Consider the following 23,857-nt stretch of genomic DNA (forward strand, 5'->3'; position numbering starts at 1 on the left):
GGGTCAAAGCTGCCAAGGCCTCCTGTGGTCAGATAACTATCTGGATAGCTCAGCTCTTCTTTCCACCCAGCTGAGATGTCCCCAGCCTTATCACAGCTATAGCCCTGCCCTTAGGAGCTCGGCATTAGAAGAGCTCCCTTCTGACATAACAGGTTTTCGGTTAGAAGTTCATCAAGTCAACATTTATTTTTAATAACTGGATTACTAACAGGTGTTGAATGTGTCCCCCCTCCCCGTTCCCTGTTGCTGACTCCCTGCCCTTGGGCTCTGGTATTTGCTGACTAACGAGAGCGCCTGTAGCCCGTTCCCAGAACAGACCCCGTCCGCAGCTCAGCATTTTTACTGGGAAGAGAAGAGGCAACACCCTGCACTAGCAGAGTGATAACTGGCCGTTTCAGCCAAAGTTTTTCAAGTAAGCTGCTGCGCTACAATTTTAAGTACTACAGGCAGAAAGAGTATCTGCAATGGCAAAGCCCTGGTCAGAAGTGGTCAGGGCTTCCTACAAGATCTTCCTACAACAGGTTAAGGTTTTTTCCAGCACTCAGGCATTTCTCTTTGTTGGTCTGGAGGCTCCTCCTGTGTCTTTACCAGAAATACGTCAGGCCTGTTGCCACCGTTCCTATGTGAGGACAGTCCCTGGACAAGTCAGGCGGCTGCGGACTGGGTCTGTGAGCAGTGTTAGCACCGTGGTGCTGACTGACACCATCCCCAAGGAGGAATGGTGGCAAACAAGATTTTTTTGTCCTCTTTATGCTTCTTCCTGGCAAAAGCCAACTTACCGAAACACATAAAAATAATTTTAGTTTCCTTGGATGTGACTTCCTCACTTAGCCATTTCACTGAATATAGGTAGCATGCAATTTTCCAGATGGCCACTAATGTTCAAGCATGGAAAAAACATAGTTTGATTATTGCATTCTGACTACAAGTATGTTATGAAAGAAAAAGTTACGTAAAAATCATTGTGGATTTCACTATTTCCTATGTAACTGTTTTACTGTAAGCATGTATGATACCCCAAAAATTCATTTATGTAGAAAAAATGTGAGCCAGCATAACATAGTTTTTAACATCCTTCTGCTTCTTTACAATAAGACAGATGATGATGTTTAATTTTTCCTTTACTAACATAAAACCTTCCACTTTGACTCACAGTCCTTATGCTGAGAGACACTTCAGAGAGTTTTATTTTACAAACAGTGAATATAGACCTGGGGTTTTTTGTTGTTTGGCTGTGGTACATACAGGATTTAATTACGGAAGATCAGAACATTCTCCTTGCTAAACACACTTTAAAGGTCCAGTAGTGAAATATACTCAACCATGTATCCTAGTCCACTACCAGGTCCGACCAACCTTCATTGGGGGCTCACAGAATTAGTGTTGTCCCAATGACTGGCCAACCCACGATGGAATTGACAGTCTACCCACGCACAAGCTCGGTCTGTTTGATAGTCTTAGTGCCGGCTCCATGGGACCATAACAAAAATAGGAGGGATTAAACAATCTCTTTGCTTGCAATTCAAGTAAATATACCAAGGGCAAAGGAGACACAAAACCCGAACTATGCTCTTAAGATTGCAAGATGATAAAAGGAATCTGACAGGATGGCGTGTGGGAAAGCAGGGATTACCACTGCTTTTGTCATTGCTGCTTGAATTTAAGGGCTTGTCTGCAGTTTTACTAGCATAGCTGAGCTGCCATGTATCTGCTGGCGTACATATGCCATGGGAACACTCTGATACTGGAAAAAAGAACATTGTTCCCAGTTTAGTTTATGTTGCTTCAGAAGCGATTTAAGATAAAAGAAAAAGATGTCACTCATCTCAAGAACATCTGAGAAGATGTTTATCAGCATAATTATAGTGATTTGAATTCATGCATCATTATACACCTATGTAATTTTCCTGTAGATTGCATTGGAAATGGAGCTTCTCGAAACAACTTAGTGGTAGTCATTTCATCAATGTTACATGTAAACTGGTTAGTGAGACAGATTTTTGCTGTATCACAAGACAGGGATTATTGGAATTTCCCATATGAATATATAGCTCTGGATTAACAGAGCTTTGTTAGAAAACCACTGGAAAAAACAAAGGTCCTAACACCGTTATGCTGAGCAGCAGCGCAACGTGACTGTGAGGTGGCAATGGCTACTCTAAGCTATTTGTGGTAAAGATGCTTTTTCCAGGATCTAGCTATAAGTTCATAGGTGATTTGCAAATGGAGCCGAAAAGTCGCACAAGCAGTAAGCAGCAAAACAGATCCGCTGGAGAAAGTCAGATGCAAACTGGTCAGTTCTTAAAAAGAATGGATTTTTAGAGATTTTCTGAAATTTTCCCCTACAATTCCCAGAGAGCTGCAGTTATTAGGGAACGTGGAAGTCACATAGGACACACATGAAATCTCTCTGGCCTCTGGACTTCACTTCTGGAGGAACTGGAATTGTAGGAAATAAACCCAAAACATCCCAGTGAGGCTGTTCTGTGGCCTGAAGTGGGAGGTTTTCCACCCCAAGAGACATGCCAGCTCAGCCTGAGAGCTGCTGCCTAAGGCAGGAGGAGAAGTTAGCGATGCAACGTCGGTGTTACTGTGACTGGCAAGGACCTACTCCTCCGGGGATGGTTCTTGCTCTGTTTGGAGAGGGAAGGCAAAGCACAAGGGGAGAAATTGCTGTAATGCAGAACAGCAATATGAAACACTGCTGTGGAAAGCTCGGTGTGCGAGCCAACAAAACGCCCTGATGGGGAACGAAGGGCCCAGCTGGGGTCAGCAACACGGCGTCTGATGTTACCCCATACCATGCCCAGGGCAGAGCTACGTTTTTGCGCGGAGCCTCGCCATTACTGTCATGTTCTCACACATACCGTGGTGCATAGCAACTCATCTGCTGGGCCATCTGCTGAGCTGCCTGCGTACTCGAATTAGGACTGCGACTCTTCGTTCCTACGTGCAGCCTTTCAAACTTTACACCCTCCCATTTGAAAACTTTCTCCTCCTTCTTGATCCATTACATCACCCATCCTCACCAGCTGGGACTGACTGCGATGATAGTAGGTGTTTAGCAGCCCTCACGCTGTCTCTCACCCTTCAGATTAATAACCTCACCTAGGGGAGAAACATCATATGCACTTGCCTCACACTCTGTGTCGCCCCATCAAACAGGATCATCATTTCAAAGATGGTACGGGAATTCCCCAGCCAGCAGCCAGCAGCCAGCATCTGCTTTTGTATCATGTATTTCTAGGTCCTCAGCACGCTGCTGGCTCTGAGTCATGCAAATCTTATGCCAGGCAAAGCAAAAATGGCTGCACCATGCATAGATTTTATCTCTCAAATAGAAAGTGAGATTTTTCAGTGACAGTTTACTCTTTTTAAGAAGTTACCAATTTCTCTGCAACTCTGCTTTTATTTTTCATCATAATTCTATCTGACTGTAATCTCTTTGAGTAAAAAGTTTTGTGTGAAAGATGTTACACAAAATAAAGTGAAATTGTGCATTTTAACATATTCTTATCCATTCATTGTCTTCAGTTTCCAATTGCAAGCTGGTAAATGCTGCAGTTCCCATACCACATACCACCTCTCCCAGTTACACTGGAGGTACCAGGAGCTCTGATAATGGCAGAGCTGGGGGTTTCCACCGGGAGGCAAAATCCTCCTATCTGCTTTTCTCTCCCCATTCCCTTGTTGCTGAGGTCCATGGCTCTGTGCTTGATCAGCATCCAGCCAATTGATACAAAAGCTAAAGAGAAAAGCCTGAAGCTCAACTCTGATATTCAAGTTCAGTGTTTAATGAAGACATCACCAGTCATAAGGTACTGTTGTTAGTAGTAGGGAATATGTAGAGGAAACAGCTCAGTTTATTTAAATGTTGCCCATAAATATGGTCATAATGGGTTTGAGACTGCATTTTTTTTGGCTTCTGGTTTCTCCTTAAGCTGCTATATTGCTAGAGAACATGACTTGCCATTTCTATTTCAGGATATTTTTTACTGATGAGTCTAAGTACTTTTATCTGAAATCTTTTCAGAGAGGGCAAAGAGGTATTCCAAGAAGATTTGTGCAAACTGATAAATGGAAATGAAAGTTTCAGATCTCACCTTCCAGTTTGACTGCACACCTGCCCAATTCCAGCAGCTTATTAGAGCCAATGTTTACTTGGCCTTTTTGTCCATTATGGGTGCATTTTATTTTGGAAGGGAAAGGTTTCCTGCTTGATGGTATAGACTCGGTTGTGCTACATCACCATACTTACTTGCTGCTGTTGCTGTATAGGGTCATGTGCCTTTTCTTTTCAGTCCCAGCAAGGAACCATGAAGTTCCTGCCCTAAACTGGCACCAGGAACTAGATCTGGAGTGATTCTGCATGACCACGTTTCCACTCAGAGCAGGTACCTTGACCGCAGCAACCCTAGGTGCAAGTCAGAAGTGACCAGCTGCCCTGCAACAAAATGGTCCTAGGCCTTATGACCATTAATAACACAAGGTCTTACATCTGAGTGCTTTCCTCTGCGCCTTATCTTTTATTCCTATGCATAGACGGCACATAAAGCAGTTGCTTTCTTAAAAAAACCCCAATCTCTGAACTAAATTCTACAATGGTATGCTCATATAGAGATCCCAGTTCCTTTTCCAGATCCAGTAAACCCGAGGAAAAGAGTCAAACTGAAACCTGCCTGTGGGTGCACAGTAAGTTCTCAGCACACGAGAGTCAGGGCCGCTGCTGCTCAAATCTTCACACAGCTCAGGTTGCTAAACTACATGCAAATCTTTTTTCTTGGAAATGTTCCTGAGACATATTACTGGGGTGCATCTCTATGACTACCCCTCTCCATCGCTGTATTCTGGAAAGGACTGCACAGCTACCACTTCGCACAAGCTTGCTCTGGCTCTTCACCTCCCAAACTTGTGTCACCCGTTCTCGAATGGCAAGTTTCACTGAAGCATCTCTGAACCCTCGACAAGGTAAGTGCCGCGGTGAGGGGAGTCCTTGGGGATTTAAAGCAGCAGTGTGAAGATACTTAATCTTTACCTAGCTAACTATAGCTTATCTGAAACCTGGCCGTGTCTGCCATCTTCTGCCTCAACATAATTTCATTCAGTTTTAACAATCAAGCTGTTCGCCCCAACAAAGGGTACAGCCAAACGTCATTGCAGCCCACTTGGAATACTCTAATGGGTAAACAGCTTTAGTTTACCAGCCAGCAAACAAAGTTTACTTATAAAGTTTAGAAGATCACTTCAAGCACAAAGGACCTGGAAATATAATGAAAGACAAATAGGTCCTTTAGGAGGATAACATAACAGAACTGCAGAGGGTATAATTCATCCTCCTTTCCATTTAGCGATGCTGCTGCTGCTGGTTAAAACTGGGCAATTTGCTGAGCGTGGGCAACAAAGCCCTGGAAAGGACAGGCTGTAGGTTGCACTTCTCCCAGCTGGACATTTCTGTGTAGAAAATGCCTGGTAAAATCTTATTCACTCTGAAGACAGATAAATCATAATAATTGGTCTTTAGGGTCTGAGATAAATGCAGTCTCTGGCAAGGGTAAAGGATTTGACAGAGCCCAAACGAGGGTTTGAACTCCACAGGGGACAAGAAAGCCTCTAACACCCTCTCCTTCAGTCTAAGGCTGAATACTGGTTGAGCTAGAAAACAAGAAATGTCTCCAATTGCACCAGCAGCAAACTCCTAATGTAAGTAAATAAACAGCCCTGATGGAGATGGATCCTAAGCTACTCATTCATTTTCTGACACAGAACCTCAGACATTCTGCAGACATGTCTCAAGGTCTAAGGCACTAGGGGTTGGCTTGTGGCTGAAAATTAGGAAAGTTTCTTATTAAACCAGCTATTCACATCCACTGTGTTAGGAAATACTTCTAGCCATTCAAATTCCAGACCTCCATTCAAGGAGTGTTAACAAATAACAAGAAAATTTTAAAATCCCTGCAACTTAGGAACAAGAATAACTGTGCTTAGCATCACTTGCTCTTGTTGTACCCTCTAATTTAATCCCCCTCTGTAAACTTTATGGTAAAGGTGGGATTTTCTGGAATGCCTCACACCCAAAGATCTCTTGGGTAGGGGGCACATTTACATCGTTTCTTTGTAGGAAAGTAAACAGATTTGTGGAACTACAAAAATATCACAAAGAACTCCCTGATGGGATTGCATGCACCGAACTGGTTTAGGTTATGGCTGTGGGCTTCTTCCCTGATTCACAAAGAAACTAGATGCCTCACATCGTGTCACGTTAGTAATTTGTTTATAAGTAGACATATATATTTAAAGAGATGAATTACAAATCCGCCAAATTAACTCACAGATAGGCGAGCTTGCTCTGCGCTTCCGTGTCCCACCTCCTGCTAGCGGGACGGTCTGACAGCTCGCAGCTGCTCCGCTGCGGGCCCAGGGCTGCCGATGCTCGCGCAAGAGCAGCGGGGCCAAGGGCAAGGCAGGACCGGAGCGCCGGCGTGCTGTGCTCACCCGCGACCGTGCCCGCAACCGGCTGGGACGGGGCTGAGGAGCTTCGTGGCTGGCGGAACACGGCCCGGAGCATCCGGCGTCTGCAATAACTTTTTGGAAATAAAGTCAGAGCCCGCCGTCCGCGAGTAACAAGGCTGCAGCGCTCCTTCTTAGGAGAAGGGTTGCTTCTGCTCTGACTGACGCAGATGAAGGGAGGACCGGGCTCCAGTTTTCACATTAGCGGCTTGCAGTTTCCAACATCTACTGAATCAGCCACTGGAGCTTAAACGAGAGCTCGTTGCACTGAGGGCTGTATATGAGGAGCGTGTGCAGGCGGCAGAGGAGGGATAAAACGACCCCGCTGTACAAACGAGGCACTCAAGCACATCCACAAGCCAGGTTTACAAAGACGTGTAGGCAGCTGAAGGTGCGAGCAGGTATGTAGGGTTTCTTGCGCAAGAGCCTAGGCACGGTTTTCTCTGTCTGGTCCTTGGTAACCTGCCAGACTATCCCAAAAAGGACAATGGACTCAAATTCACTGTTCATGGCTTCACGAGAGCACCTTTTCTCAAAGCTTGTTCCCTCTGTCAGATTTTGCCTTCTGAGCACACCTTTGCAGAGTGGATTTTCAACAGTTCCCCATGCCCTTTGATACCTCAAAGCGGCTATTCAATTCACAAGTGTGTGAGGTGCCACAGTTTTACCAGTTTCCCTTGCAAAATTAATCTTGCAGAAAAACAAAGACAAAACACTTAACAGAACTCCAGAGATGTCAATTTTTAGAACTCTCACATGTCCAGAAATTCTGCTGTAATTTCCTTCTAAGTAGTCTGGGGTTAATGAGACTGAAGAGAATGATAGGAAGGAAAGAAATAATTATATATTCTCTTTTTTCTCAACATGTCCCAAATGTCACCTCTGACCTGGCTTTCTATTTCTGGCATGGACTAAACTGCCTCTATTTATTTAGCAGCCTACACACCATTACAGTAACATAGCAACAGTACTTTCAGTTGTGAATTTGAAAGAAAGAAAAGAAAGAACATATTTTTCATAAGAAAACTGTTAAAGCATTGCAGTCTAGTAACACTTCAATAAATGCTTCTATTTTTCCCTTTACAAGCCAGTATTATTAGGCTTCCAGTCTGCAAACCCAGTGCAGAGGGATGCACAAGGGGAACCAAAGCAGTGTCACCACCACAAAGCCTGTTCTTCCTATGCCAGCCAGACTGTCCCCTAACCTTTTTGTTTGTTTGTCTTTATGATATTTCAGCTTGAATATTTCTCAGGCTCAGCACAGACGAAAGCGGGAGTTTGGGGAGGACACTGAAATAATGATGGGATTTATCTGGTGGTTTTCCCTCACTTTTCAAAAACAGTTCGCCATTATTTTATATTGCATAGCTCAAGGGTGATATGACGCTCAGAGTTATCTGTCAAAAAGGAACATTTTAAAAAGCATGAAGTGAAGTCGGAGTAACAGTCCCATTTTCAGCTGACAGTCCAAATCCCACTGTTTTGCAGGGAAAGTTAGCCAGTGAAGACCTCTAAAAAGAGCCCTGGAGTCAGAAGAGTACCCAGTGAAAACATTTTGCAAACCCTATTTCAGTGGGAGCAAAGCGCCTAAGTATCTCAAAAAACCAATTCCCTGAGCTACTTAAATGCTTTTTATTTTTAAACCTAAGGCCTCAGTGAGAACTCAATAATTTTCTTAGGATGGGTTCAAAATGTTGGACTTATTAAAAATAAAACTTCTTCAGCTTGCAAAGCTTCCACTATAAATATTAGTAAACAATACAGATGTAGTAGCTGGAATAGCAGTGAGCACTTCATGAAGCCGTGTATGACTTCTCGTGAAACCGTTTCTTCATTGCTACGGTAAACTCAGCCGGCATCTCTTCAGATGCTTTTTCTCATCTCATAGCGATTTGATCAGCACACAGTCACCTCTGAATGCCGGTGGCTTTTCTGTGGAATCAGCAACAGATCTTGGAAACGCAACTTTATAGCAGGCATAGACAATCAGCTTTCCCAGCGTTTATAAACGCAATACTTCTGTAAACTTAGTGGCTTTACTGCACAGTTTGTAAAGTCTGCAAGAAAAACAGAGTTCCCGCTTGTTCCGAACTATTGGCTTCTCCTTGGCACGACCAGTTCATGTCAGCTTGAAAAAATGGCTTTGCAACTGTAAAATCCTTGAACTTCTACAAACAGTATGCAAGTCTGGTATGTAAAAACAGATTGTTCACAAACTATGCACTCTGCTGAGATTACAACAGTGGCAAATTTAGAAAGGGTCCCGTTATGGCCATTATTCTGTCCAACAGAAATATGAATACATAACCCACGGCCCCCGAGACTTGGGAGTCACAAGATGAATAATATTTGTCACTAACAGAGCTCACAGAAACTATTGTCTTTCAAAAAGCATTGTCAAAAACGAGTCAGAAACTTTCAGATGACAATCTAAATTCCATTTAAATTAACACCTTAATTTAATAATTTTAAATTCATACTAATAATGACATTTTACTGCCTTTCTGTAAAATGCTCTATGGGAAAGGATACTGAATAACTGAAATGCACTGTTCAAGGCTTTTGTGGAAAGCTACAAAGCAGTTTTGACTGCAGGGGTCAGGTGGGGTTTGTGGCATCAGAAGGGAAGGGAGTAACAAAATCTCTAAGAACAGTTGTCTCATTCTAACAATTACAAGCTACAAATGAGTTAGCCTCAGAAAGGGAGCATTTTTCTGCCATGAAGACTAGACGTCAGTTTTGGTTTATTTTTAACAAATACCAAGTTGCAGCAGATTTTAAAACAGAGTTTTGCATGGCTATATGTTTGTTGTTTGTTTTGTTTTTTTTTTTTTTCCTGATGCAACACAAACTGAAACAAGTCAAGGATATTATTGTAAAGCAGAAAAAAAAAAAGTTGAAGTATTGTATTTTACGCAAGAATTAAATGAGAAAGAGGAAAATCTATTTTATCTGGCTGGATGTAATGTTTTGACATGCAAATTTCATTTCAAAGATGGCATTTTTTCCTTGTCTTATCACATTGCTAATTCATTTCCAACTCAAATGAAAAGGACAAGAAAGCAAATAAAATGACTGTTTCTCTGCTGACTAACATTACAGGAGTAAACTTGTCCCTTTCCCTGAAAACCTATGAAATTGGCGTAATACACATTCACAGCATTTTAATGCATTATTTAATGTGTTTATCCATATTACAGTTTTCATGCTACAACAAAGAGTTCACCAAAGTACTACTTGTAATGCTTTTCCCTCTAAGACATGTTTGATTGCATCACTAGTTTAATTACCACTCAAGTTAACGTTTCCTTCTCTATTTCAAACTAGCGTGTTTTTTTTAAGTCTCTATTTTTGAATGCAAACTCCTGATAACTTGCGGGTTTCTGTTTTGAATAGAAACCAATAGCTGGACATTCCTGTGCACTGAAAACATGCAGTCAAAGATTAAACTGGGCCTTCAGGACTATTATGGCTCCACCCAAATAAATAGTCCAAGGGAAATTATTCTGCTTAACATTCTGATACACAGGTTGCCAAGAACAGCAGTGTTTTTTAGAAATTATTTTATTCTTAGAAGTCAGCCTATCTCATTAAACATTGCATTTAAACTATCAAAACATGGCCAAAATGGAAGAAAATGGTCTAGAATAAACATCACACCTAACCTACCAAAACAAGGTTAAGTGGTGGAAAATGGTCTGATTTGCACTTAGCTAATTACAAATGTTTAACTCCAATGATGGAAACTCTTCCCTAAAATAAATTTTCTGCTGTTATTTTACCAGTGAGATCAATTTGTTCAGGATTTCACAGAGAAGGGAACATGTAGTCTGCAGCACGGGAGCTTCTGTATGAAAGTCTTCATTTTCTCAAAACTGAGTTCTTCCTTAGTATACAAACCAGATAGACTATACACTGGATTTTAAAATGAAGTAACAGCAGGAAAAACATAGGTACAAAACTTACAGCTAGAACCAGCTAAAAGGCTCTGCCAACTTTCTCCATCCCACAGGACTCCTATTCCCACCCAGCCTATAAACTAGAGTTACAAAACCTGCACAAATTGGTTAAATAAACTCAGCTATTTCAATGAGAGTTCGGGAGGTTCATTCCAGCAGGGTATGAAAGGTGTCTGTAACTCTCTATTCAGAGGGGACAGAGCTGAAGAGGTGAGGCTTTGTTGGAAGCATTTGGAAATCAAAAGGCTTATGAACAAAAATTAAGGTCGGATTTCTCTTTGATAGTTATTTTTCGGAAACTTCCCCCAAATCCCAAACCAGCAGAAGTACCTGACCTCACGCAGCACTTGGGGATTTCTTTTAGGCGAGGGTGGCAATGTCCTCTGCTGACAGCAGCCCAATGCTAGATCAGAGAGCAGATGCTCTGCATCCCACCCACCCTTAGCAGTGCTGTGGGACTCTTGTTCCTATTACTTGAGCAAACTCTTCCATAATTCTACTTTACTTTTTCTTCTTAGTGGCCAGTAACTTCCCGTTTCTTCTCCTGATAAATACCAGAACTTCAGCTAAAAATGGAGAAGTCGTCTAGATTCTCTTATCTTGTAAAACCCTAGCAATGGTGTGCTGTGGTCGAGTTCTGGCAGATCCCCCCAACGGTCAAGAGACGTCCGTCTCCAGCTAGTTGCCCTGCTGTGCCCTTCTGACGGCACTTACTGCCCCTCGAGCAGAGGCAGCAGGAACGGACGCTGCTTTACTAGCTTTTTGCATCTGGTACATTAATTTACACCTCTGTTTGTCTTCCCAGACCAGACACTCCAAGAAGAAGCGTGGTAAGAAGTGCAAGGCTAAATATTCTAACACGGGGTCCATTTTGGACTCCTGTTCTTGAGATGCTGACATGGGATTTTTATTTTCAATAATGTTTGAAGAAACTCAAGTAAAGTGGGAAACTTGCCTTTTTTTGAGCAAGTGGTCTTCCCTCATCAATTTGTATAGTACTGAAGATTAAAAATAGCTCTTCAGCTGGGGTACAGCTGCGCAGCATTGACTTAAATGGAGCTGCACTGACTCACAACAAGCCAGCATCTGTATATAGCCCTTTACGATTGCAAATCACATAACCTAACACTAACAGTAAGTAAATACTGGCGTGGCATTCACCAGAGCTGGCGGGCAGGCTGGCTAACTACCACTGCTGCTCCTCACAGATGTGACAAACTACAGGACAGCGATTTGAGGACAGGTGGAAATTAGCTGCCTGTTAAAACTCCCATCTTCTTCTCATCAGCACATGAACAATGTGTCTTCTCAATGGCACTAGTCTCTTATTTCATTAGACATCCTCTGTGCCTTCTTCCATGTCTTTTTTTCCCCTCATAGTGACTTTTTGCACTGGCTGCAGTAATTCCTTTGTTTTCTAGGCCATGATACCATTCTCCCTCCTCTCTAATAAACAGAAAACAAATATTACCAGTCAGTGAGCAGATACATTTCCATATGAAAAGTATCAAAAAGCCGGCTGTTCAAGGCTGACGTTACAGAATTGGGATACGTGAACACCACCACCCTAGGCTTTCCGAATTTTAAAAGTTTTTTAAGAAACAGAAACGCTTTTTGCCCTTGCAGCTCTGAATGCCTAATCTACATCCCTGGTTGGATGTATGCAGCACTAATATAAGGCATGGCAAAACCCCTCAAACCTGAAGCAGATTCTCCCATGACATCTAATTTCCTACGGAGGCTGGTACTCACGATCCACTAATATCAATACCAAAAATCTCCATCGGGGCCAGGTTTTCCTCCCCTGGGGCTAAGTGTCAAGCTGTGCCTGAAACTTAGCATTTTTGGTCTAGAGCACAATGGACTTCACCTCCACGACCACCACTTCTAGTTTTTGGTAGCAGCTTCTTCCTCTCTCACCTCCGCCCCATACCCAGCTCCCCCAGAGCTTCGGGGGTTCCCTGGCACCCCTCAGGCCCACACAGCCCCGACTGGTGAGAAAAGCTGGAACCAAGTGGGGAAATGAGAGCAGCACAGCTTTCAGGTCACGCTTAGGGGACAAAGAACTGCAACACACCCCAAATGCTCTCCCGGGAGACTCCTTGCACAACTGCCTCTTTAGATAGGCTGACGTGGTGGATTCGTGGTTCAAGCATCAGACAGAGGGAAAAGCATTGTACATGCTATTAACCCACTATTAGAGTATTTGCCTGCTGAAGTGAAGCTCCTTGTGCTTTCTAATGAATTCTCTGCATTTAGTATTAAGCTCTCTGTTTTTACAGAAAGTTACACTTGGGTAATTAATCTCATGTTCATTTCCTGCACATGTAAGAGAGCAGCCTTTGTTAGGGAATGATAAGACACTTCTAAGAATAGTGCTGCTAAGAGCATCAGCTTTGTAAGACATTACAAGAAAAATACAGACTCTTAACACCTGCTTTTCGCTTTTCAAAGTTTTGAAATAACGCTCTGCTTACCTACAGCCAAATTATGACTTGTTTATGCATAGAAAACCTAATTGCTTTCATCAGAAAACAAGCATAAATGAAGGTATACTTTGGTCTTTAGGCTCCAATCTCACAAAGAAGTATTTGTTTAATTTTATAAACACTGTAAATACTCTCAGTGGCTTCAGTGGGACTATCTGCGGTTCCCAGTCTCACAACCTGAATTCATCACTTTGGTCTCTTAACTACAGATTCCACTGAAATTAATTGGATTTTCCCAGTGATTGTAATAGGGTGAGGATTAAGAATTTATCTGTGTGTAAAACAAGAGACCCTCAGGCCAGACCTTACAAAGGCCGGATGCTGAACTCAGGAAAATGTAAACTGGGAGACAACCCCCTGAGAGCAACTGGGTCACTCGGGTGTAAGAGGGGTCCCAACGAAGCAGCAGACCAAGCCTACGTTTGAAGCTCCCTGGAAGCTTCAGCTCGGACCATGAGGTTTGCCAGTTGAACACAAAGGGTAGTGTAAAGCTTGGGGATTTATGTATGTTGTCGGTTCAGAACCAGAGCCAACACCATTCTCCTGTAAGCGGTTGACACTTGACACCTACCGAAGTCAGTTGAAGCAGTCATTGTTTTAAAGCCTGTGTTGTTTTTAAGCAGTCACTGTGGTTCAGCCTGAGCTATCTACCACCCCAGTGCCAAGATGCACAAACTACCACGCCGTTGAAACTATATAAAAAGTGGGGAAAAAATAGCTTACAGCAGGTAAGAGACAATTTCCATTTGGTTTGTAGCGTCTACTGTGTAACCAGTCGTATGAGAAAGGACATTAATCTTTGCTGTACTTGCAGCAGATTTCTTTCTGCTCTATTATGGACAAAGGAGTAGTTTATCCTCCTAACCAGAAAACAAAGCCTAATCTGCAGAGATCTAGCTAATCTAGCGGTTGGTGTTTGAAGAATAACATAGACCCGATTTCCCTAGTTTTTGTAATGCAAAATCTGAGCAGAGCAGACTGCAACTAGTCCTGTGAGCTGATCAGAGCCCCTGTTGTGACTATTATCTCGACTGTATAATGGGGGCTTTCAAATCCCAGCTTTATCACATTCTGTTTTCTCTACTTTGCCCTTTTATGAATATTGAGTCATCAAAAATAGCTTCACTGACAGAGTTACTAATGATACCAGCTGGGTGAATCAGTGGCTCTTACATTGTCTAGTGCCTGCTATACAGTGCTATTAGTACACTCGTTACAAAATACAACAAAAATTAGATATCCATATTTTATTTGTAGGTCCCTTGAGACACAGCATAGTGGTTACTTTAGAATTAGAAAATGCTAACTGAACAAAGCAAATATTCAGCCATTTCAATGCAATACTGTGATCCAAAAGAAGAAACTCTGGCTTAGAATAAGTTAAAAGTAAATTCTAACATCAGTGGCTTATCCTTTCTCCTAGTTTTTAGCGCAAAGAAAAAATACACTACCAAATGATATCTACCACATTCTTCGCGAGAGAGTTATTCCTCATATTACTAGAAAAAGCTAACATCAGCAGTCCAGAAAAAAATGCTGATAAACAGAAGTGAATACGACAAATGATGTAAGCTGTGTATACGGCTCAGGAGTGTGATAGACACATATGGTGGGATCCTTCTAGTACAGTGCAGTGCTCTGGGGTAAGTTAGGTTGGGAGCGTCTGACTCCAACGAGTATTACCGATTCCAAAAGTGTAACAACAGTAACAACGTGCCTGATGAAGAACCATCACAAATGAGCATGCAAAATGGCCCACGATGGGCTTACATTTTTAATGCTGTCCCAAGCAATTTTTTAAGGGTCATTTATTTCTACCCGGAGTGCCTTCCTCGCAGCCCTGCAATGATACAGTTTCCTATGTTTGCAACACACACCCTTTTTTTTTTTTTTTTTTTTTTTTTCAGAAAAACAGGCAGGCAGATACAGAACGAAACAAGGGGCCCCCTTTACACATAATGCAGTTGCAGCTCTCCATGCATGCAGTGCTCGCTTCTTCTCACCACCCCCTTCACCTTTCAGCTATCGGGAACTTTACAGCAGGGCATCTTCTAGCACCTCTTTATCACAGACAAAAAGTAAAGCTTGCTGCTAGCAACTGCATCTGGCATATTAAATTGGTAAATAAAACTGTTGCAGATGTTGCCTTTAGCAAGTGTCATAGAAATTACAGAGCATCTTAACAAAGCCGAGCCTCAGAATTTGAAGTACTAGGGTTTTTTTCAGGAGGTTCTTGCCCTCCCCTGGAAAAGTGACATCTGAAATTCTGTTACAACAATTCTGTTAGTTACGGCAACGTTAACTGAAACAGAAATGTGGTTTTTAACCTAAGATATGTTGCATAACAACTGAAGTATTATAATCTTACGAGCCGGGAGAGGTTACTTCCAAAGGGCACGAGAATATCGGTGAAACCCAAAATACCCCATGAGCGCACGGACTCGGAAATCTTTTTGTTTTGGTCCGAGGCGAAGCCGAACCGGGCGAGACATTTCAAAGGCAGAGTGGGACAGCGAGCACATGCCGAAATCCCTTCAGCGAGAAAAAAAAAGATATCAGCAGAGCCTCTGCACTTACGTATCTCTTGAGTTTCTTCTCGGGGGGTGATTTAATGAGCCATCCGGTGCAAACGACGTCCCCCGAGCTCATCTTCCCCCCCCGGCGCGGAGCGGCGACGCGGGAGCCAGGGTGCGGGCTGCGTGTGCGTGTCCGTGTGTCCGTGTCCGTGCGTGTATTGTTCCCAGCCGACGTGAAACCAGCAGTAATCGGCTTCCTTCAGCTGCGCTCTGATCCTGCTCCAGCCCGAGGAGGAAGTCATGACATTGATCACTGACACGGCCAGCCCTCCCTCCGCCGCAAACACAATGCAACACACCGAGCACGTGATGGGCGGCCGGGGCTCTCGCCGCCACGCAGCCGGCGGCTGCGACACCCACCGACACCGGCCACACCGACACCGCCACCGCCGCCAGCGGGCGGCTCCCGACACCGGCCCCGACGGCCGCCGCAACGGCCCGCGGGGGGCACCCCGGCTCCCAGCTCCGCGGGGGGCAGCCCGGCTCCGCGGGGGCACCCCGGCTCCGCGGCCCTGGGGGGCACCCCGGCTCCGCGGGGAGCAGCCCGGCTCCGCGGGGGCACCCCGGCTCCCAGCTCCGCGGGGGGCACCCCGGCTCCGCGGCCCTGGGGGGCACCCCGGCTCCGCGGGGGGCAGCCCGGCTCCGCGGCTCTGGGTATCAGCCCGACTCCGCGCACCGCTGCCCGGCACCCCTGGGGATGCTGCCGGCCCCCCCTGCCCCGGGGGAAGAGGGGGAGCGAGCAACCGCGGCTGAGGTTTGGGAGCCCCGGTGAAGGGCTGGCTGTCTCGGAGCGGTGCCCCAGGAGGGGTTGGCCTCGGCGGCAGGAGAAGGGCTTTGGCCTGGCCACGGAGGCGCGGGGCGGTGGCGGTGCCGGCCCGCACATCTGCTGGGCTCTGCCCGCACATCTGCTGGGCTCTGCCCGCACCGAAGTGTCCGCTTCGGCTTCCACCGTCCGCCTGGTCCGCTACTTCCAGGCTGCTTTGGTTTGCGGACTTACTAGGTTTTCAGCGGCTTTTGGTCCCCTGTATGAATTTACTATGAATAAACTTGATTTTTCTGGTCACATCGCTGCAGCTTTTTTAGAAACAGGCTTTTTCAGAAGTGACTTCAGGCAGACGGGGTGCCATCCCGCTGTCAGAACTAAAAAATATGACCACAGAGTGCATAACATTGCTGATATCCTTGGAGTTAGCGCCTCTCTCCAGGATGGGAAACTCCTGGCTTTTCAAGGACAGGGCAGCTTGTTTTCATTCTTAAGAAGTTGCTTATAACTTTGACTTAGATTTAAAGTGGACGCAGTGGTTCTTCGCTGGATTTTATGAGTCTGTCATTTCTGAGGACTCCCATATGCCTCTGCCTAGGCACAGCACACGCGGTGGAGCCTGACTCTGCGAGGTGTGGTTAGTGCTATCAGGCCTGGGTGAGAATTTAACGTTTTCACAGAATTTTTCACATCCGTGCTGGCGCTCTTCGGCAGGGCAGGCTGACAACGGCTTGCGGTGTCACTGCTGGAATCTAACAAACTGGAAGCCACGCTTAGTTTTTTCCAAGATTTCAAGCAAAAATGTTGTGGCAATATGTATTTATTGTATTTAATATAATATGTACTATAAATGGCGTATAAGGTATAAATATGTGCCCTATGTGCATTTACATAACTGTATAAATAAATCTGTATAAACTCACAGCATCCCTGTTGCCAGTGCTTCACATTATCACCGGTCTTAAAAGAATCTTACCATACAGAAAAATGAAAACTGTCATGGGTAAACCATAAACAATTTATTTCAAATGTCCTCTGACTTCTCTAGATAGGTTTTGATTTGAGAGTAAGTGACTTTCATGCAGCCTTGCAATATTCTTTAATTCCCAACCTGCCATTCTACTACCACCTTCACGCAGCTCCATATATCCTTATCCACAGTGACATTTTAACAACTTCACATGTTTAACAGCAGGTTTGTAGACAACATTTTGGAATGCTTCTCCTTGGAGAGACACATCCAGCCATGGAACTTATTTAGGGAAGGAAAGCCACACTTTCCTTCCACATGTGACTTGACTGTGTCACTCTGACAGATACAATAGCCTTAAACCTGAAGGCTTTAAAACATTAGTCTGCCAAAATAAAATGAATTGTGATATACTTCATGTGTTATCCCTGCAGTGTCATAAAAACACCCAGTTTTTACTGGATCATTCTTCAGACAGATGGGTTCCCCTGTCAGGTTCCTTGTGCAGCTACATAACCACTTGCAACAAGGCAGCAGAGGAGATGGGGAGAGGGCAGGACAGGGTAGCGAGGAACCTGGACTGCCAAACGGATCTAAATACTGAATACCAAACCACAGCCTTAAACAGAGCTCTGGCTCCATCTCTGCTTGCCCTCAGTGATAAAGCTGCTTAAATCACCAGCAGCCCCCATCTCTTAAGCCACTTGTCCTTGCCCTTCTGCCATCCCCTCCATTACACAGGCACAGTATAGTTGTATGGCTACATAATGAACTGAATCAGAAAACTGTCTGGAAAAGAATGAGTCAAAAAAAAGAGACTATTTTCCAGCTGGATCAGGACTAGTTTCCTGATCTGATAAATGCTGTGGCCTACTACACACTCGTAACTGACCAATGGAGGGGGTGATGCAGGGGCAGTAATAAGAAATCAGCAGTTGCTTAAATTGGCACTTCTGCCCAAAAAAACGCCTGCTGAGTGGTAGCCATGGTGACAGGGAGGGGTACAGTGATTCTGTTCCCTACTAGATGTGTCGCTCCGCTGTCAGACGGCTCCTGTCCTCGCTGCTGTAACGGCTCAGCTGCTTGTGAAGCACCTGCCAAACTACTTGCACGTTGCAGCTCAGCATATTCAGAATAAATAAAATCTGTGCCAGTTTACTTATGGTGCCAGTAGCCTGAGGGGAAATACAGGAAGCCAGAAATCATAATTAAGCAGAGCGTGTGGGGGTTAACATGTTTGTTATGAAAGCTGCTGTGCGTTCTTGGTATTTGTGCTCCAAACATTAAAAGAGCAAATAAAGTTATTTTCCTACCCTAACGATTTTCTTTGTGCTGATAACGTGTCACTCCCGTGTGTGTTTGACAATGGCAGGCTTAAAAATGAATGGCATCTAGCCCTGATGGAAGAAGTGGAATTTCGCTTTTGGCGTGCTCCAAGCACAAATTTTTCAACCACTTTTAAATTATAAAATTCTTTACTTAAATCCTTCATCATGATGGTGAATGACAGGGTCTTTGTTTTAAAAATCTTACAGTTGAAGACATATATGGGGAGTGAGCTGAGGCTGGAAACAGAATGGAAAGTGAAGGGAAAGAAGAGCAAAGAAAAATTTATTTTAGCTGAACATTTCTGCGAAACCCTTGGTGTGTTCTATTTTAGTTCCACTTTTTGCATTTATCCATTAGCATTTAGTTTCGGACCTCAAGTATGTTTTGAATACATATGCTGAAATCACCGGCAAAACACAATTTAAACAGGGTGGATTTTTTTAATATTTTCTTAATATTATTGCAATGCTGAAAGGTTTGAAAGTGTAGAATTACATATGCTTGCTTAAGTTTATTTGTCTCACTTTTTAAGCTTTTATTTTAAACATATCACATGGTTACCTTGAAAGAGATCAGGTTTTGGTTGGTAACAATAACTTCAGCCAGTGGTACCTGCCTCTCCAAATCTGCTGTAGGCAGAGCTACAGGAATGTTCTCAAAAATGACTGACCATTGAAAAAACCCAAACCAAAATAACCTGCAGTTAGGATAAAATTCTCTTTCTTTCTCTATGAGATCAGAGCCAGTCTTAGCAAATCTTCAAAGTCTGACAAGACAGAATTTTTTTCTTGCTGTGACACTTCCTAGATTAAAGTCATAAGCTGAGAAGCCTTCATGGATATGAACTGTAGACATAATTACAGAGAAAGTAAAAATAAATAAAATGTAAAACTTAAAATTGAAAAAATAATTCTCTATTCTACACAAATTGTACAGGTCACTCATGTTCTGATATGTCTCAATCAAATTTCAAGAATCTGTCTTTATCTGGATCATGCCAGAGTGTTTGTCCTTGTGGTTTGTTGAGCCTGGCTGGATACCAGGTGCCCACCAAAGCCACTCAATCACTCCCCCTCTTCAAATGGACAGGGGAGACAAAATATAACGAAAGGCTCATGAGTCAAGACAAGGACAGGGAGAGATCACTCAGCAATTACCATCATGGGCAAAACAGACTCAACTTGGGGGAAATTTGCTTAATTTACTTCCAATCAAATCAGAGTAGGATAATGAGAAATAAAAACTAAATCTTAAAACACCTTCCCCCCACCCCTCTCTTCTTCCCAGGCTCAACTCCACTCCCGAGTTCTCTGCCTGTTCTCCCCTGAGCAGCACAGGGGGACGGGGAATGGGGGTTGCGATCAGTTCATCGCATGTTGTCTCTGCCTCTCCTTCCTCCTCACCCTCTTCCCCTGCTCCAGCGTGGGGTCTCTCCCACAGGAGACAGTCCTCCACGAACTTCTCCAATGTGAGTCATTCCCAGGGGCCGCAGTTCTTCACAAATTCCTCCAGAGTGGCTCCCTTCCACGGGGTGCAGTCCTTCAGGCACAGACTGCTCCAGCGTGGGTCTTCCCCGGGGTCACAAGTCCTGCCAGAAAACTTGCTGCAGCGCAGGCTCTCCACCTGGTCAGTCTCCTTCAGGCACATCCAACTGCTCCAGCGTGGGCTCCTCCCTGGGCTGCAGGTGGAGATCTGCTCCCCCGTGGACCTCCCTGGGCTGCAGGTGGAGATCTGCTCCATCGTGGACCTCCCTGGGCTGCAGGTGGAGATCTGCTCCATCGTGGACCTCCCTGGGCTGCAGGGGGACAGCCTGCCTCACCATGGTCTTCCCCACGGGCTGCAGGGGAATCTCTGCTCTGGCGCCTGGAGCATCTCCTCCCCTCCTTCTGCACTGACCTGGGGGTCTGCAGGGTTGTTTCTCTCACATCTTCTCACTGTTCTCTTTTGACTGCTGCTGGTGTTGCACAGGTTTTTTTTCTCCCTTCTTAAATATGTTATTGCAGAGGGGCTACCACCATTGCTGATGGGCTCAGCTTTGGCCAGCGGGTCCATCTTGGCATTGGCTCTATTGGACATGGGGGAAGCTTCTAGCAGCTTCTCACAGAAGCCACCCCTGTAGCCCTCCCACTACCAAAACCTTGCCGTGCAAACCCAATGCAGTCCTCACCGGATTATCCTCTTATGTGCCACTAGCAAAGATCAGAGTAAGCATTATCATTTTGACCCTGAATGTGTGTGCAGTTCACATCAGCCAGATACCTAAGAGGAATTCTCTGCTCGTGATGCTCCTCTCTTTTTGTAATGTAGGTTACTGATGTTTCAGAGAAAAACAGTGGACTACTAATAAAACAGGGGAGAACAAATTGGCTAATTGCATTTGATGGGAAATTCCTTCAGGACCCTACGGGCAACTGATTTAAAGAAGTAAGTGTTCTATGTAAGCTTGCCCATTTCCATGTTGCAGAGCAACTGGTGGTGTTATTATTAATATTGAGAGCAGTGAAAGTCCTTGCTCCCCTGTGGACAGAAGAATAATTGGGATGGAGAGCATGGGAAGAATCAGAAGGATTTATTTTGTTCACAAATTTATAGGTATCAAGACAGGAGGACACACCGGAGTTATCTAGACTGACATTCCCTCAAGCATATATTTTCCCCAGAATTTAGCCCCACATTTAATTTACAAAACCCCGCAGGGGTTGTGGAGGCTGAGGTGCATGCAAGCGACAGCCATAGCCCTGGGAGAACAGCCCTTTTCTCTCATCTAGTAACTAATCCCTGTTTACATACAGAGCTCGCACCACACTTACTCAGCAAAATGCTAACATGCCTCTGCAGCATTCCCACAGCAGGCAGAAAAGTCCAGTACCACCAAAAGACATGACACAGTATATATGTTCCAGCTGTTCCTGACAGTTACCACTCTGCTCCCCCCTGCAGACAAATATTTCACTCTCTTTCCATTCACAAGGACAAATTCAGCAAAGTCACAGGGGATAATTCAGCCCCTTCTCTTCCCTTTCTTTCAGTAGCCTGTCCTCACCATACAAATCAGGTCTAATAATAGAGAAATGCACACAGATCATCAGAGCAACATGATTTGTTGTTGTTTAAACAATTAACTAGAAGAAACTGGAGCCTGACCACTGGCATAGAATGATGCCAATCCTGTCTGCACTACACTGCTTAACTGATGAATATATTCTGCCTGAGCGGGTCTGCGTACTCAGTCACCCACAGGCTCTCAATGGCAGTGGGACCCAACGGTCAGGTACCTGCTTTCGAAGCAGGACCCATCATGAAAATTAAAAGAGAAAACAGACAGTTGAACGTTGCTCTGGTTTTGCTCCAGGAAGTACATGAACTATGTAAGCTGCATGTGGGTATGGCCTTTATTGTTATGGACGGGGCAGAATCTAATTTTACCAAAAGCTCTCATGACACATAGGCAGAACTCTTGTCAATCCTTTTCAGAAAACAGACCAACGCCCTCTGGCACTAATCTCCTCTGGGAAACAGCAGCAGACATTCAGCATCTCATAGGAAAGTCTCCCGTTCAGGAAAGTAACTGGTGGAAGAGCTGGCGTTCTGCTGAATAGCGTACTTATTTGCCAATGTACAGCTGCCTTTTTCTAAAGTGGGGGTGGTAACAAACAGAGCCCCACTTTGGTACAAACCTCTGGCCTGGCACTTCTGCCAGAACATAGGTTTCTCTCTTCTCTGTCATCCACAGAAGCACACATTAAAAATTGCACTTTTGCTACTTTTCAGCTTCCATTTGTGGACTAGTAAACAATCTTACCATGCCTACATAGCTGGTCAAGCAAGCTGCCGCTGTTACTCTCTACATATGCATTGGTATCAACCATTTTCTGAGGATTTCCTTGTGGGGTAGTTTTATCAATGGCCCCTCAAAGTCAGCAAATAATCTTTGTGGCTGAGGGAGGAGACACAGAAGTAGAGAAGATGGCTTTTTTAAAGGCTAAAATTTCTTTTCTAATTGTCTTTCTTGCTTTTAGAAGCTAAGAAAAACTTACTTCCTTTTTCATATGTAACAGTGATGAATACTACTCAGCCCACGTGTGAGAGGGTCTACTGATTTGGCAATTTGGAGGAATTTACCTGTGCACAGCTGATGGATTCTGGTGATAAGACACAGTCAAATCTGTAACAGCCAGAAATCCAAAATAATCTATTTGACATCAAGACTATGACATGCCTCTTCCAGATCAGAAATAGCAAATTACTACTAAATTTTAATTTTAATTTTAATCTCCTGAAAGTGAGGATTTGCTGAAACCAGTTTACTCCAAACTATCTGGAGCAGCCTGAAGTTTGGATGTGAAGGTTAAAGAAAGGTCTCCATGAGGCCTGCAAAGACAGGTGGAAAAATAAGTCTGTAGTTTTATGTTTAAGTGAAAAAAATCTACCTAGCTGTTTTCAGACTCACAAATGTGGAAGGCTCCTCATGAAGTGCAGGATGGGTCTCGGCTTCCTGAAAATATTCTTACTGAGACCAGAGAACACTCCAGAGTGATGAGAAAACGAACACAGAAAAATTAACATGGGATACTGTCTGCCTCTGTTCCCTGTGTTGCCCCATAACACGTTTCTGAGAGTTATAGGAACCCTACCTCTTACACTGTGATTTGTGAGAAATTTTCATGCAGATGGCAAAACAGTGGGTGAAAGGGATACTCTCCCCTTCTGGATAATTAAAGGAAAAATGAAATACTACTTTATTTAATTATGATTGGCTAGGGGTATTAGAGCAAACAGAGCAGATTTCTGAACTACATGTGTAAAAGATTGCCCTGTCTGAAGAATGTAAATGCAGGAAAGGAAGAACTGTTTTGATGGCAGCTGTGTGCTTGAGACTGTTACAAAAAAGGAAGAATCATTACAGGATGAGGAAGAAAGAAGGCCCAGGCAGTCAGGGAAGCAAAATAGCAAAAAAATGGGGGATCAAGGGGAAAGGCAGAAAACCAGCTAGTTTAACATCCTTCAGCAGAAATGGATAGTATTCTGGAAAATATAACAGGTTCAATCTAGTTTTCCACAGTGAGTGGATGTTGGCAAGTAAAAATGGATTAAAAGGACAGGATTAAAAGTATTTTCACAACAGGATAAAGCCTGTGGCAACTGAAGTGATGGCTTTTGTCTTATGCGATGCATCTGCCATGTTTGCAAGGCTAATGGAGGCAGTACTTTACAGCATCCTTCCGTGCATTTCCTGTATTTAAAGGAATTCCTGGTGCATGCTA

At 44.1% G+C, this 23,857-nt stretch overlaps 1 protein-coding gene across 4 annotated transcripts in view; it reads right to left on the reverse strand.

Moving 5' to 3' along the window:
• The window catches only part of GAB3 (GRB2 associated binding protein 3), an 80,017-nt gene that overhangs the window by 51,288 nt on the left and 4,872 nt on the right, over positions 1-23,857 (reverse strand). For 3 of the 4 annotated variants that reach the window (XR_011329460.1, XM_069811000.1, XM_069810999.1), the window contains exon 1: positions 15,533-16,016. The exons of the other annotated variant lie outside the window; for it this stretch is intronic. Coding sequence is in view for 2 of the 3 variants with exons in the window: in XM_069811000.1 (XP_069667101.1) it covers positions 15,533-15,604 (72 nt within the window). In the remaining variant the exon portion in view is untranslated. Of the gene's footprint in view, positions 1-15,532; positions 16,017-23,857 lie in introns of those variants that run through there. 4 annotated transcript variants of the gene reach the window in all.

Source organism: Haliaeetus albicilla, chromosome 23, assembly GCF_947461875.1.
Source record: "Haliaeetus albicilla chromosome 23, bHalAlb1.1, whole genome shotgun sequence".
NCBI classification, from domain to species: domain Eukaryota; kingdom Metazoa; phylum Chordata; class Aves; order Accipitriformes; family Accipitridae; genus Haliaeetus; species Haliaeetus albicilla.